General features: G+C 40.8%; 1 protein-coding gene across 5 annotated transcripts in view; it reads right to left on the reverse strand.

Annotated features, from left to right (window-relative positions):
- Positions 1 to 17,393, reverse strand: part of MEIS1 (Meis homeobox 1) — a 138,010-nt gene that overhangs the window by 97,894 nt on the left and 22,723 nt on the right. For all 5 annotated transcript variants that reach the window (XM_075266954.1, XM_075266952.1, XM_075266956.1 and 2 more), the window contains one exon: positions 8,626 to 8,737. In XM_075266954.1, the coding sequence (XP_075123055.1) occupies positions 8,626 to 8,737 (112 nt within the window). The remainder of the gene's footprint in view (positions 1 to 8,625; positions 8,738 to 17,393) is intronic.

Genomic DNA, 17,393 nt, shown 5'->3' on the forward strand with positions numbered 1-17,393 from the left:
ATCTATATATCTCCTATTTCTCTATCTATCTATCTATCTATCTATCTATCTATCTATCTATCTATCTATCTCATTGTTCCCTCTCTCTTCCCCCCGCCCTTCCATGTATAGATATTTGAAGTTTTGCAATCTCCCGCAGAATCTGGCTATACTTTTCTTGGGGTCAGCACCCAGCAGCAGTTTCGTATTACCACCAAAACCAGTATGGCTTGTTTCTCAAATTAAAAAATCTTCCGCAGCCTCAACCACTCTAAAGTCATCCATAGAAAAGAAATAAAGGAGGCCGAGCGACACTTAAGCTCAGCCATAATTGGAAGTATGTGAAAAATGAAGTGTCAGTTTGGTCAATAAAGGGCAAAGGTCAAGGGGGACTGCGGCCCAAACTCCCTCATTAAGATGTCCAATCAGCGGGCTCCTTCCACCCTATCACATTAGTCATCAGACACAAATACCCGGCTCTGTGCAGTTATTACTCCTCTTGTTCATGTAAAAAAAAAGGAGAGCTGGTATATAAATCGTTGCTCAGTCATCTGGAACATACCGTGGCCCTTCACCTCCCCCCCACCCCCCTTCTTCTCCTCCGTCCAGCAGACTGCACAGGCTTGAAACAGCTACCTTGAGATTCCCCTCACCAGTATGAGAAATTATCTGAGCCTGCAAGAATGTGGTCTAGAAGCAGAACATTCGCCTAGAATCCTCCATGTATCTGCAACGGAATCTGCTAGAATCGTTAAAGCGAAAAGTTATTCCAATCTGAAGAATTCAAGACACAAAGTGGCGGTTTACGTCCTGCTGCTTATACATGGAAGCGTCTATCGGTGGCGGCCTTAATTCATACGAGAAATGGAAACTCTGTTTCTTTGGCCTTCTTAGAAGGAAACAAGTATATTAGGATCTAGTTTCAAGATACAACAGACGCACAAGCCAACCTTTCTGAATCTAAACAAAGTGCGCATTTGACCTAGCTACGAGATTTAGGCACTCGCCCCTGGAGAGTAGGACTTAATCTGGATCAAACTTTTAACTGCTCTTCAAACCCAGCCCCAAAACCTTTCAGGTCTCTGCACATTATCACTAAGCAACTTCAGCTCATTGACTGGGAACTAAACAATCCAAGACCTTAGTCACAACATTACTCCAGCCAGGAGAACATTAGTCTGGGGCAACCAGTTTTGGAGAACATTTTTGGAAGCTCTGGGGATCAGATATCATTTGTTTTTGTTACTACGTTGCAGAAGAGGAGATACATTATTGAGAATGTCACATGGCAACTCAAAATGGAAAGAAGCCAGTGGGACGGGTTCAGCCTGTTGCGGGCGTCCATCTGTTTTTGTAGCATATACAGTAACTGCTTATACAGTGTGGTGTGGATACAAGGGTAGTAAGGATATGGATATATATGGAGAGTTGTATAGAAAGAGATAGGCAGAAAGTAGATAGATAGGAGATAGATAGATAGATAGATAGATAGATAGATAGATAGATAGGAGATAGATAGATAGATAGATAGATAGATAGATAGATAGATAGATAGATAGATAGGAGATAGATAGATAGATAGATAAGAGATAGATAGATAGATAGATAGATAGATAGATAGATAGGAGATAGATAGATAGATAGATAGATAGGAGATAGATAGATAGATAGATAGATAGATAGATAGATAGGAGATAGATAGATAGATAGATAGATAGGAGATAGATAGATAGATAGATAGATAGATAGATAGATAGATAGGAGATAGATAGATAGATAGGAGATAAATAGATAGATAGATAAGAGATAGATAGATAGATAGATAGATAGATAGATAGATAGATAAGAGATAGATAGATAGATAGATAGATAGGAGATAGATAGATAGATAGATAGATAGATAGATAGATAGAAGATAGATAGATAGATAGATAGATAGATAGATAGATAGATAGAAGATAGATAGACCTGTAGATGGACAGATCAATAGACCAATCGACGGACCAATCAACCAACCAACCGATTGGGATCCTAAAGATAACAATGCTTAAATGAGATTAATATTAGGTTCAGATCTGCGTTTGGCTTTCCATTCTTTGGCTCCACTTGGGGACCCGAAGAACAGAAACCTAATCCACTTAAACAAATGGTTACCCTTGTAAACCTGTGGACTCCATAGACTATAATGGGGTCTGCTGGGTATCCATCCAAAAGATGCGGAGAGAGAAGTCCTGCTTACAGTCACCTCTCACACAGAATTACAGATGGAAATCCTGAATGTAGTTCCAATGCTAGTGTGACCCTAGATAGGCAGACAGATAGATAGACCGACCGATAGATAGACCGATAGATAGACCGATAGATAGATAGATAGATAGATAGATAGATAGATAGATAGATAGATAGATAGATAGAGCTAGATACATACATACATACATACAGACTACTCCATAGATAGCTAGATGATATATTGTATTATCCCATAATTAGGCTTAGTGTTGGGGGTATAACACTCCGTGTCCCACAGACTATTTTCCTTGTATGAGAGAACATTATTTCTATTTCCAGAGACCTCTCATTTCCTCCTCATATTAAAAGTAAATTACAGATTGCTGCCAGGGATCTCCATTAGGAAGCTGCAATGCCATGCTCCAATGGCCTTGTGGTTGTAAAGCTTGGATAACAGCCATATACATTTCCCAAATGAAAAATCCATACATAGAAAAATCTTTTAAAGGAATATATGGGTGATAGTGAAGCACGGAAGGAAAGTATCTGTGAACATGGAGGAGAACGAGTGGACAGAAGAAATAAGTTATAGAGCGGAGGAGCCTATAAAACATGGCGGCATTACAAGCTGTTTATACATCTTAATATTTAGAATGATTATTATTATGTATTTATAATGAATCTAATTATCATTTGTTCTATTATCCATGTCATTGCAGCTTTTTTACATTTGTATTTAATTTTTTATTATAAATGTGAAATAATTATTTGCTTATTTTTTTAAATCTTCACTAAATGTAATAAATAAATCGCTAAAATATTGATCATTTATACATTGTTATTATTTGTAACAAGTTATTTTTGTAACAATCCTAACAGAACAATATCAGCTCATATTATAGCGCGCTCTCTCTCTCTATTATATATACACTGTATATATATATATATATATATATATATATATATATATATATATATATGACAAACTGTAAAGTTTAGTAACCTAGTTTTGTGTTGCATGCAATAATATATAGATAAGATTGTCTCCTGGTATACGCGGAATACGCCATGTGACGACCGACTACAGGAATATGTGTAGTAATATTGTAGTGATATTGTCACTCCTCTTGAGCCATCACAATGTTTCAGCTTCCGTATTGAGGACATCACATCACTTTTATACATTTCCTATCAACAATTTTCTTGTGCTATAAAAGAAGATGGTCACGCTCAGAGTCAGATATCATGAGAATTTGGCGTATTATAAGGGTCAGCAATCTCTATTTAATTCTACAATGTATTTGACTACATTTCTAATGTAAGAAGTCATTGATTCCAGACAAATTGTAAGAGTATTTGTCAGCAATTACCATGGTGAATTTAGGGTTGTAATATAATAACACTAAAATAACATTTGCAAACCTAGCAGAGCATGCAAATATGTGCGAGAGGCATCTTAAAGCACGGAGAAAGTCTCCCCGAGGCCACACCTGAGGCCCAGAAGGCTAGTACCACGAACAGTCTGCTCCCCATGTTGAGCCGGCATAATGACTGCTAAGCCTTCAAGTGCCAAGTAGGTTGTGCTCATTGCTGAAATATTTCGCCAACTCCTGTTCATAGACTGACTCCTGCTGACTTCCAAAAATCCTTACAGTACAACCAGTCTCCTGCCCAGTAAATTAACCATATGTTCCTCAGCCTGTACTTCGATATTTGCCGATAGCAAGTGAAACTTAGAACATTCCTCCAAACCCGTGACTGAGGGTTCTTGTATCTTGGTGCTGTAGCACAATTATTATTACACATGTCAGGGCGTTATCATTTATGTATCTGTATCATATACAACCTTGTCAAGAAGACTCAACAATCAGATTCGAAGCTGAAGGGATCTAAACAGTCTTTAGTATCAGGGCGGGCGGCTCTGGGGAGTTGCAATAGGGCAATAGGGGTGATAGAAGTTGTGGGTTACTAAGAATATGGGGCAGAGAGAATAAAGTAACACATGACCGGGGACAAAAGGGCCAAAGAATTCCCTCTGCCGTAATATAGTCAGACCTCTAGGAGAACAACTCCCAAAATTACATCAAAATACAATCTAAGAAAATGGCAGCAAAGGATGGAACTGAAAAAGAGTCGCAGGAAACCTGATAAGAGGACGGCTGTCATAAAGGAGAGGGCTTACGAGCAGTTTTTGGGAGAGATTCACTGATGGGCTTTATCCGGACATTCTGCACATGACTTTAGGATCAGACTACAAAAGTGTCTGCTTGTAGTCTGTAACCACAGAGACACATAGGTCCGCAAAGAATAACTTCATATCAATCAGCTCAACATTGTTACATTTTTGTTAGTCCTGATACATTGGAAGAATCGAAAGGAAATGTAACAGAGTATCCAAGAGCTCAACTAATAGAAAGTGAAAAAGTACATGAGAGTTTTTGCTGTGATTGAAAGAAACATGTCCAGGAACGTAAAAACAAAAAAACCTATTGCATGCGCATTTTTCTACTTTTTATTATTTCTCTCACAATGAGGTTACGCCTATCCACACCCAGGTCACACGGAAATAAATGAAAAAAAATTAAAATTCAACAAGCTCCAACATCACAACAAAATAGCAGCAGAAGTAAACGACAATAGGAAAAGGAATGTCACAAATTCACAGACACCAACATTGTACGGCTGGCCCCAAGGGCAACGATCCACCAGAAGTAAGCGGCAAGTTAGGAAGGTGATTGACTTGCTTCTATATATAACCTGACACTAGACAGATAAGATAAGATAAGATAGATAGATAAGAGATAGATAGATAGATAGATAGATAGATAGGAGATAGATAGATAGATAGATAGATAGATAGATAGATAGATAGGAGATAGATAGATAGATAGGAGATAGATAGATAGATAGATAGATAGATAGATAGATAGAAGATAGATAGATAGATAGGAGATAGATAGATAGATAGATAGATAGATAGATAGATAGATAGATAGATAGATAGGAGATAGATAGATAGGAGATAGATAGATAGATAGATAGATAGGAGATAGATAGATAGGAGATAGATAGATAGATAGATAGATAGATAGATAGATGATAGATAGATAGATAGATAGATAGATAGATAGGAGATAGATAGATAGATAGATAGGAGATAGATAGATAGGAGATAGATAGGAGATAGATAGATAGATAGATAGATAGATAGATAGATAGATAGATAGGAGATAGATAGATAGGAGATAGATAGATAGATAGATAGATAGATAGATAGATAGATAGGAGATAGATAGATAGATAGGAGATAGATAGATAGATAGATAGATAGATAGATAGATAGATAGGAGATAGATAGATAGATAGATAGATAGATAGATAGATAGGAGATAGATAGATAGATAGATAGATAGATAGATAGATAGGAGATAGATAGATAGGAGATAGATAGATAGATAGATAGGAGATAGATAGATAGATAGATAGATAGATAGATAGATAGATAGATAGATAGATAGATAGGAGATAGATAGATAGATAGATAGGAGATAGATAGATAGATAGATAGATAGATAGGAGATAGATAGATAGATAGATAGATAGATAGATAGATAGGAGATAGATAGATAGATAGATAGGAGATAGATAGATAGATAGATAGATAGATAGATAGATAGATAGATAGATAGGAGATAGATAGATAGGAGATAGATAGATAGATAGATAGATAGATAGATAGATAGATAGATAGGAGATAGATAGATAGATAGATAGATAGATAGATAGATAGGAGATAGATAGATAGGAGATAGATAGATAGATAGATAGATAGATAGGAGATAGATAGATAGATAGATAGATAGATAGATAGATAGATAGATAGGAGATAGATAGATAGATAGATAGATAGATAGATAGATAGATAGGAGATAGATAGATAGATAGATAGATAGGAGATAGATAGATAGATAGATAGATAGATAGATAGGAGATAGATAGATAGGAGATAGATAGATAGATAGATAGATAGGAGATAGATAGATAGGAGATAGATAGATAGATAGATAGATAGATAGATAGATAGATGATAGATAGATAGATAGATAGATAGATAGATAGATAGATAGATAGATAGATAGGAGATAGATAGATAGATAGATAGATAGGAGATAGATAGATAGGAGATAGATAGGAGATAGATAGATAGATAGATAGATAGATAGATAGATAGATAGATAGATAGATAGATAGATAGGAGATAGATAGATAGGAGATAGATAGATAGATAGATAGATAGATAGATAGATAGATAGGAGATAGATAGATAGGAGATAGATAGATAGATAGATAGATAGATAGATAGATAGATAGGAGATAGATAGATAGATAGATAGATAGATAGATAGATAGGAGATAGATAGATAGATAGATAGATAGATAGATAGATAGATAGGAGATAGATAGATAGGAGATAGATAGATAGATAGATAGGAGATAGATAGATAGATAGATAGATAGATAGATAGATAGATAGATAGATAGATAGGAGATAGATAGATAGATAGGAGATAGATAGATAGATAGATAGATAGATAGGAGATAGATAGATAGATAGATAGATAGATAGATAGATAGATAGGAGATAGATAGATAGATAGATAGGAGATAGATAGATAGATAGATAGATAGATAGATAGATAGGAGATAGATAGATAGGAGATAGATAGATAGATAGATAGATAGATAGGAGATAGATAGATAGATAGATAGATAGATAGATAGGAGATAGATAGATAGGAGATAGATAGATAGATAGATAGATAGATAGATAGATAGGAGATAGATAGATAGATAGATAGATAGATAGATAGATAGATAGATAGGGGTGCAGAGACAGAAGTTCATACTGGACCCTGAAGCGTCAGGGGGCCCGGTGTCCTTTGTAGAATATAAGAGCGCCCAGTATTATAGATATACCATTGGGGGCCCAATACTTATTCCCAAATCACAAACAGCCAAAAAGAAATCGGCCCCATCAGGGTTATAGAACAAGAAATAAACAATAGAGAATTCAAGATGACGGAGATTGTACATACAAGTGCAAGAATAGTCGCAAAGCCATCCTCTGATGATCCTAGTCTGTATACAGATGTAGCAGAGCTGAACCTGTCAATGTAGGACACAGATCCGGACTGTGGTTTTGCACAGGACTGCCGGCACTCACAAGCTCATGTACAAGGCTTTTTTGCATTTGGTGTTTGGGGAAAATTTTCCCTCCTTGTCACAAAAAAAAAAAATAATTAAAAAAAAAATAAAAAAAATAGCATTGTAAGGCTGTATTCACACATGCTGTTTTTGATGCAGTTTTTGATCAAGTAGATCCAGAAGACGTATAAGACCATATTCACATGACAAGGCTTCTCAGCCACATGGTGCCCGGGATTCCTAAAAAAAACACAAGCCATGCCCTATTTTTTCATGGATTGGCCTCTGGGGTCGGTTTCATGGACCTGATGCACAAGGTGAGAAAAGCCGATGCCACACGGATCCCGTAAGACAGCGGAGAATCTGCGCAGCCTTTACATAGAACATCCCTATTGCATCCACTACTGCTGTTTGCCTCAAAAATCGCAACAAAAACTTCTTGTGTGAACACAGCCTGAATGAGATCTGGATTCATCAATGCAGATTTGGATTCAGTTTTTGTGGATCTCACTTGTGTCCACACCTACTGCAAAAAAAAGCTTAAAAAACATTGTGTCAAAAACTGTATGTGTGAACACAGCCTGAATGAGTTTTGGACTCACAGATGCAGTTTTTGTGTCAGAGGCAGAAGTATAGGACGCACTTGTATCTGCACTTAAAGGGGTTGTCCAGGAAGACTTTTATTTTGTAACTTTCTCCAGGGGATTTTACATGTTGTCACGAGGGGTCCGGGCCTGGATCATGTGATCAGAAGCAGACCCCAGCTCGTGGATCACTGCACCTCCTCAGGCCGTCACCTATGCCAGGCCCCATAGCACAAGTAACAAGAGGAGGTGGAGCAACCCGAGGGCCAGGTGCTGTTCTGATCATGTGACCTGGTGCCAGAACCAGCCTGCAAACCCAAGCAGCAACATGTGAACACCCAGAGGACGTAATACAAGAAGATTCCCAGGACAACTCAGAACTACAAAAAAAAAAAAAAAAAACCTGCACCAAAAACCAAGTGTGTGAAAAAAAGTTTTTGCATCCATTTTGATTAATTTAAAAAAAAAACTGCATGTGTGAACTTAGTCTTAATGAAAAGTCAATCCAGAACGATAAGACTCCCCTCATTTGTTAAAAAAAAAAAAAAAAACTGCAGGTGTGAACTGAACAAAACAACAAGTTCAACTCTACTACGTGTCTGTCCTGTGTCCTAGTCAATATTCCTACCTTGTTCGCTGCTGTTGTCTCCACTATGCGACGTGTGCCCCCCACTGGAAGGTCCTGGCGTACCCCCAGAACGAGTCGACGCTGTGTCATCATGGTCTCTGCTCCAGGAAGGCTGCGGGAAAACAGAGAAACGTGATCAGCACGAGGAGGGAAAAATAAAGATGCAAAAGCTTCAAACCACATCTTCTTTTCTGCATATATTTAACAAGAACCAATTTAATGTGCAAATTTAAAGGAAAGCTGCCAAATGGATCTGCATTAGTTTCTTTCACCGAGCTAAACTGCGCAGATATCTTTCATAATTGCACGCTGAATTACCATCGAAAACACAAACATTTCCAGAGAAAAGGCAAATAACGGCTTCTAGATTCTGATTATATATTTAGCAACATCAAACCCTCTGGCGGAACAGTCTGTTACTCTGCAAATGCAAAAATGAGAGTGGTCTGTGATGGTGGCGGCGGTTATATAGTGCTAGCCTGGAATACATCACACAGGCGAGGAGCCTTGTATAGACGGCCACACAATTGGGCTCTGCCCGCACAATAGCCCATAGGTGTCAGCTGTTTGCCGGATGGTATGTGGCAAATGGACGAGGCAAGAGGACAAAAAAGAGGCAAACAACAATGGCTTCACATGGTCTCTGTACACTCAGCCCCATGCAGAGCCTCCTTGTACTATTCAACACAAAACAGATGTTAGTCCTTATCACAGGGTGAATTGGAAAGTAACATTCACATTGGAAAAATTGGCCGTAAATTAAATTCTTACAAAAAAATAAAAAAAAGGCGCCCCTGACGAAAACACTCCTCCGAGCCTCCTATTATCATTAGAAAACTTTTAATTATCCTTTAGTAATCTCTTGTAAATATAGCGATAGGCTTTACATGGCGGCAGCGGCTGGCGCGCATCAGAGGGCTCTTAATATCGGCGCCCGCACCGCGCTAATTGATCCGGCAGTAAATACAGACATAATATCGCCAAAAAGTGGATGAAATATTTCCTACTTCACATCGGCTTCATACGGCAGCTGCTCCAGGTTAGGCCGTGGTCACACACATCTTTTTGACGGTTAAAAAAATTGTCATTCTCTATCTTTGTCCGCAGACGCGATAGAAAAATCATTGGATCCGAGAAATCAGAGTTACGCTTGTGAAAACGGATCTGTGAGTCGGGTGAAAAATAAACCAATGAAACGCATTAGATTGTTTGTTTTTTTGTTAACTATCCATTAAAAATGGTGCCCGGACATGAAAGGGTGAAATCTGGACAATTTTTCAGAACAGTCGCGTGAATAAGGCCTTAGGCTATAGTTACACGACTGCGTCCGTTTCACAGTCATATCAATCCGTTTTTAATCACGGAGCATTTATTTTGCTTCCATTCGTCCCGTTCAGACGGCCGAGGGTCATTGGTTTTGCATGAAATTTTATAAAAATAGATGAAATTCATTGTTTTGTTTTGTTTTTTGACCCACTGATCTGTTTTTAATGGACTTCAATCTATTCTTAGGTCTTTATATGATGGTTAAAATGTGAAATAGGCTTTAGAGAGAAAGCAGTTGCTTAGGGGCCTCCACGAAAAGGGGCTCCACATAGAAGAGCTGCTCATCAATACTTCCCAGAATTACTAATGGTTACTGCCATGTACTGGAGGACTAAGGTCATATTCACATGATGCTCCATGTGCTGGCCAAATTTACTGGTTGATCATCAAGTCTGGAGAAGAACTCCTGGTGATATAGCGTAGTGATCTATGAGGAGTCCGCCAGTGACATGGCGGCCATACTGTACTCAGGACTATAATCACTACAGGACAGTATATCAGTGGGAGGGGCTCAGCATATATACTACAGGACAGTATATCAGTGGGAGGGGCTCAGCATATATACTACAGGACAGTATATCAGTGGGAGGGGCTCAGCATATATACTACAGGACAGTATATCAGTGGGAGGGGCTCAGCATATATACTACAGGACAGTATATCAGTGGGAGGGGCTCAGCATATAGATCTATATGTTAGGGCTCCATCTCCCAGTATAATGGTCAGACTAATAAATAGGAGCTTCATGGCTGAAACTCAGTTGTGTTAATAGATTGCAACAGACACATAGATTGTAAGCTCTTGTGAGCGGGGTCCTCACTCCTCTTGTGTTCTCTACTTCATAGATTGTAAGCTCTTGTGAGCGGGGTCCTCACTCCTCTTGTGTTCTCTACTTCATAGATTGTAAGCTCTTGTGTGCGGGGTCCTCACTCCTCTTGTGTTCTCTACTTCATAGATTGTAAGTTCTTGTGAGCGGGGTCCTCACTCCTCTTGTGTTCTCTACTTCATAGATTGTAAGTTCTTGTGAGCGGGGTCCTCACTCCTCTTGTGTTCTCTACTTCATAGATTGTAAGCTCTTGTGAGCAGGGTCCTCACTCCTCTTGTGTTCTCTACTTCATAGATTGTAAGCTCTTGTGAGCGGGGTCCTCACTCCTCTTGTGTTCTCTACTTCATAGATTGTAAGCTCTTGTGAGCGGGGTCCTCACTCCTCTTGTGTTCTCTACTTCATAGATTGTAAGCTCTTGTGTGCGGGGTCCTCACTCCTCTTGTGTTCTCTACTTCATAGATTGTAAGTTCTTGTGAGCGGGGTCCTCACTCCTCTTGTGTTCTCTACTTCATAGATTGTAAGCTCTTGTGAGCAGGGTCCTCACTCCTCTTGTGTTCTCTACTTCATAGATTGTAAGCTCTTGTGAGCGGGGTCCTCACTCCTCTTGTGTTCTCTACTTCATAGATTGTAAGCTCTTGTGAGCAGGGTCCTCAGTCCCAGTGTGTAAAGTGATTATTTCTTTGTAATGACTCCGTCTGTATTTAAACTCTACAAGTTGTACAGCGCTGCGGAATATGTTGGCGCTATATAAATAACATGTATTATTATTATGATTTCTTGCTAACCCCCCCCCCCCCCCCTCACAGATAATGGTGGCCTGCCATAGTCCAGGGAGGGTTGTGACATCTCTTGGGCCTAGTAGAAAGCTCCTGATCCATCGGGCTCCAGGCCATATTATACAAGGCCTGGGAACTTTAGGCTCCACCATAATAGGACATGCAATAAGAGGGCATGTTGTGACCCCAAGGGGAGGACTTCCTAAAAAGGGGACACGGTAACAAACACCATCAACCATTCACGCATTGGGAGTCTCAGAGGCCGACATGTAAAAGTTATCAGGTATGGTTATATTCCAGCAGGACAAACCTTGTGCACCCCCAAAAGAGGCAAAGATGGTGAATACAGAGACCACGGATAGAGTGAGGACCCCCGGACAGCGACCGGCGAGGGAAAACCGGACAACCAATCACAGGGCAGATTACATGTCTTACAGATCTCCTCAAATATCAAAGCTATTGGTTGCAACGGGCAACACATTCACTAGGCAGCGCCGACTACAGCCATTACTGAGTGTGACGGCCGATCTACATCTATCCCATCAGACTAATGCTATAACACGGCCTTAGCGGCGCAATAAACCCGACACACACAGACACAGAAAGACTCGACAGACCCGACAGACAGACAGACACACACAGATTCATTTCCTGGTCACTTTGGCCTGTAATACAGTGGACACTATACAGCCATATTGTGCCCCATGTTGTGGCCTTTGGTTCATGGGCCAACCTTAGTCATACATGTCAATCAGATCAGCCGCCTGTGAACACGCCATAAAACATGCCCATATACTACTGTTTGTTCATACAGCCGTATACACGTGACACGGCCACACGTGTGTGCATTACAACTATAAGGCCAGAATCACACGGGCTGTTTTTGGTGCTGTTTTTTGAGTGGATTAAGATGGAATGGGAGATATAAAAGACGGACTTCAGGCTTGTCTTCTATCCCAAATGGTCTTACATTTTCAGACATTGCCTGGCAAATTCAAATTACCCTTGTTTTGATAAGAGGAGGCAAAACTTACCCCAAATATCTGGCCCTTGCCGGCTTTAAGGGCGGCCCTAACAGTGGGACTTAAATGCCCCAATTGACCAGCTTAGGTTACGTCACACATATGGCACGGCTTCTTGTCGGTGTCCACCACACCTATGACATAACAAGGGTCCGGGGGATGTGGGAACGTTCTGCCAGTCCCAGGATCTTTGTCCAGTCTCCCAGGACTCTGAGATATCTTTTTTATGGAAGGCCCCGCAGACGTTCCGGGAGAGTTGTAAAGTATGGACTACATACAGATCACTGTTATCATCAATGGGACCATGAAAATCAGAAGAGACGGCTGGGCCTGTAAACTCCGACCCAGACCCATAACATGCTCAGCTGTGTGTATGGGGCCCTAGAAGTGAATGGGTCAGCGGGCTAGCCTTACAAACAAAACTAGCACAGAGCCTACACGTGTGTGTATGAGGCCTAGGATTGATCCTTCCAGCTTCAGCTCAAAAAACTGCATCAAAAACTGCTTGTGTGTTTCCCCCCCTTACAAATCCGATATAAAGCTTTGCACATGTGGGTGTAAGTCTTTATAAATTCTTAGAAGAAGCGACAATTCCCAGCAGTCCGCGACAGGCCCCTTCCTCTACAAATGGCTGATACCAGAGAGCGAAGGAAAGGTCGGCTTCATTGTAAACGCTCGGCCGCAATCTCCTTTCTGCAATATTCCAATCCGTTCTGGATTTTTACTTGGATGCCAGCAAGAAGAAAAAAGAAGCTGCACGAAAGCAAAGGCAACTATCAGGGGTATTCTAAAGACTGTCAATTGTATTAGTGATTCAGTGACTGGTAAAAAGATGTGTGAACTGGGGGGGGGGGAGAAACGCTTTTTTTTTTTAAACAAATATGCCGTCTCGGACATGCCAGAAGAATGCTGTAAGTGGGTAATGTGGAACACATGCCATGAATGCAAACAGTTAATGCATAAATTTTCAGTTTGTACAACTGCAGCTTTTCGACTTGTTTATTCAGAGCGCTGCAGAGAGAGAATGGTACAGCGCCCAGGGGACAGACAATGCCAGGCACAAAGCCCTGGTGCCTCAACATGTAAAAGGATGTTTTTCTATGTGCTACAAATCCCACTTGAAAATATAATTAGAAGAAGAAAATGGCAAACTATTGCATTAACTGTAATTGAACAAAAGACCAGCAAGGCTTGTGGGAGGCTGCAGGAACCCGGGGGAGTTCTGGGATGCATCAGATCTTAGGAGTGACATCTCCAGGGCATTCTCATTCTATTTGTGTTGTCCCTCACTACTGCTGATCTGACTTGTAATTAATAGAAAATCTGCAGATAACAAGCTAAAATATAGAGCCGAGGAGGCCGATCCCCCACGAAAAAAGTGTTGATTAACCCGATTACGGGTGCAATTCAGGCAAAGGTGGCGCAAGACTATAGCTCCGCACCGTGTACTGTGCAGGCCGCCACAAACATGATATATTCACTAGGTTTTAATGAGCTGGGATGATTTATTCGGTTTTGTTCTAGATGCCGCCACCCCCACCCCATGTGTGTCCCCCCCACCCCCTTAGCACACACGTTTCTACTGAGCCGGGATGTAGATTAATTCAATGCTTAATTGTTGAGTAAATTCAATTTTCCACATTCTATTCTGCCCGGCGTTCGCTAAGGTTCTTAAATCTTTAGCAGCGAGGCCTAAGTCGAGCGTTTGTGATCTGCGCCTACCTTTTTTCATCACCATTTTTCTTCCTCCACCACTTAATTCACCATGAAAAGATTTTCCTTGCTGGAAATTCTGATGCTGCTATGATCTGTGAGCCATTCCGATTCATTGCATTTCCATTGTGTTTGGTCTTAGATGCCGAGTTCCTCTTTTTCTCACAGCTATTGCCACATTATACAGCCATTCATGCAAGAAATGTTGAATTCCACCTCAGTTTATCAAAATTGTGTGTAACAGTCACTTAACCCATATGTTTAATTTTGGTGCTGGGGAGAGATCACGGATCAGAGGGGCTACAAAGCCATTCAGGTGATGGAAGGGTTTTATTCCTTCACATTTATATAATGTGCCAGATGATACTTTGTGGCTTTTTGCTAAATATTTTATATTTTTAGCTGTAGTCGGATTTGTCAGATGGCGCAGAGGCGAGTTTGTCATGGGGTACATTTATAATGGAGAGGTGAGTAATCTGATTACAGGTGCAATTTAGGCCAAGGTGGTGCAGGACTATAGACACCAAGTATCACAGGGCTTACATAGGACTGCAGGGCTTTGCCAGGGCGACCCTCACCCAGTGCCAATCTCTATACTGTAATGCAGTTAAGTTACACCCACCGTCCTCTCTGGGCCACTGGTTCTTGTGATATGGATCAGTACATGACATTAGCTCTATATAAAGAGGTTTTCCAGGATTGTCATATTATCCCGAGGACAAGTCATCAATCAGTGGTGGTCAGACACCCAGGACCTCCACCGATCAGTCATTTAAAGGTGAGCACTGCAACCTTTCCTCTGAATATCAAGCACAACATGGTCCATAGTGTGGGGCTTGTGCTACGTATCACAGCTCAGCCCCACTCACTAACATGGGACAGAGCAAACACCTGGGAAATTAACATGGCGCTCACCCAAGCGTTACTGCCACTGTATGAAGCTTATCTCTGGGAGTTTTTGATATTTGACCCCAACATATCAGATATTATAAGGATAGGTCATCACTATTTAAAGAGAACCTTTCACCATCTCCAATAGCAGGAGTTTTTTCTCCCTTTAATGAGTCCCTCTCCACTGATTCTGGCACAGTTGGATTTTTCTCTCTAGCCCCCACCATTCCTGAGTAATCAGTGCTGTTAGTTTTAGTGCCCGATAGGCCAACTAGACTGCCTATTGTCAGATAAGAACAGGCAGGGGGATGTGACTTGAGACTTGCCCCCCCCCCCCCCCCCATCATGCCTTCTTGCCTACGCCTGCCTGACATTAGAGAGTCTAGTTGATATATCGGGCATCAAAATGAACAGCACCGATTGCTCAGGAATGGTGGGAGGTAGAGAAAAAAATTCCAGAGTCATTGGGGAGGAGCTTAATAAAGATTGGAAACAACTATAGTTGTGGAGGTGGTGAAAAGGTCCCCTTAAATTCTTGGAAAACCCTTTACAATGGGAGTAACACAACAAGGCCTCCCCTAGGGCACTGGAAGATGGAAAAGTCAATGATTACAAAGTCTATTGCCAATTACTTGCCCCAGTTAAGAGAGAATTCCCGCTTAAACTTGTGTCAGAAATGTTTGTGCCTGAGATCCAGTTCCCTACGTCTGATCCCTACAAGTCTCATTGCAATGAATGGGGCACTTCTAAAAACTTCTGCATCAGATCTGCGACATGTCAATTCATCCTTAAGGAGTTTGAAAGATTCCCAAATAATTTGCCGTTTTTTCTCCTGCTTTTGGCCAGATGATAATGCCGGGATCGTGAGAGATCAAACAAGATAAACAAGTGTCTTGTACAACCGCTGTAACTATGGAAAGTATATGGAAAACATTGTTTTACCTGGAATTTCCCTTTGTGGTAATGCAGCGATGCCTGTGCAGCTCAGCTCTGCTACATCTGTATATGACACCAGTACATTGGAGCCACTCGGAGTCTGGATAACCACAAACTGGCAGGAAATAACATGAGGCGGCTTTCCCGGATGACGGCTGCAACACTTACAGGAAGAGCTTTCTTTTTGTGATATCAAACCCTGGTTGCCGGCGTGGCCAGTCCATTCCAGTTACCGATCTCTGGGCTCTACCTTACATTGCTAAGGATGGAAGTCTGAGATTCTATTGAAGGACACAATGGGAGGCATCACAGAGGGCAAAGAACCACTAAGGTCTTAAGACGCCTTCCAAAACTATCAGGAGCTTTAACGTAAATTAAGTTATTGATGATCTATCTGTAGGTCCTTAATATGGGATCAGTGGGGTCCATCTAGGACCCTCACCCATAAGCTGTTTGTAGAGTCCACGGTGCTCTCCCCATGACATACTGACGACCTCTCCTAAGCACAGGTCATCCATATGTATATCCAGGAATATCCCTTTAGGGAAGTCAGAGTTGTAAGGGTTTACTACAATTCTCCAACCATGTCAATACTGGGACATTGGATCATTCTAATATAAGATTTGCCTTACTCACAAACAAGCCAAAGCTCGGCCTATATCAGTTCACTTGTATATGAATATGTAAAGGACAAGTTTCTGCACGTTGTATAAATGGGTCCAATGGATTGAAATGGTTCTGTCTCCATTGATCAGTCTATTGAAGGGTCAGTGATACTTTATAACACTCAATGGGGGAATTTATTACACTGACCTTCCCTAAGCCGGTCTTAATAAAGTCTCCGACTACAACGAATTATTAAGAGGCTTCTTAAAAATAAATAAGAGACGCACGTCCACGCATCAGAATGAAAATCTACGTCAGATACAAACTGGTGAGGATTTCCTATACAATACACAACAGAGTTGGTTCTAATAATATTGGGGTTCCTGCCCCGCACCCTGCCCATATTCACAGGCGCAAGAAAGGGTCATGCACCAAAGATATGTCCCAGTAACATGGCTAAGATGGGTTGATAAATAGCCCAGTGTTCCAGAAGATATTCCATTCCTCAGGAGACATAAAAGTGTATCAACCTCACACAATAAGTAGGAATATCCCTGTAAGTAAGTGACGACTGTGGCCCCTTCCTCCAGCCAGGAGCCTTGGAGCAACACTCTCAGAACGGCATGCAAACAAACTGTTAACATGGGAATCTCAGCGCCCCGGCTTTGATGT

This window comes from Leptodactylus fuscus, chromosome 3 (assembly GCF_031893055.1).
Source record: "Leptodactylus fuscus isolate aLepFus1 chromosome 3, aLepFus1.hap2, whole genome shotgun sequence".
Classification (NCBI taxonomy): Eukaryota; Metazoa; Chordata; class Amphibia; order Anura; family Leptodactylidae; genus Leptodactylus; species Leptodactylus fuscus.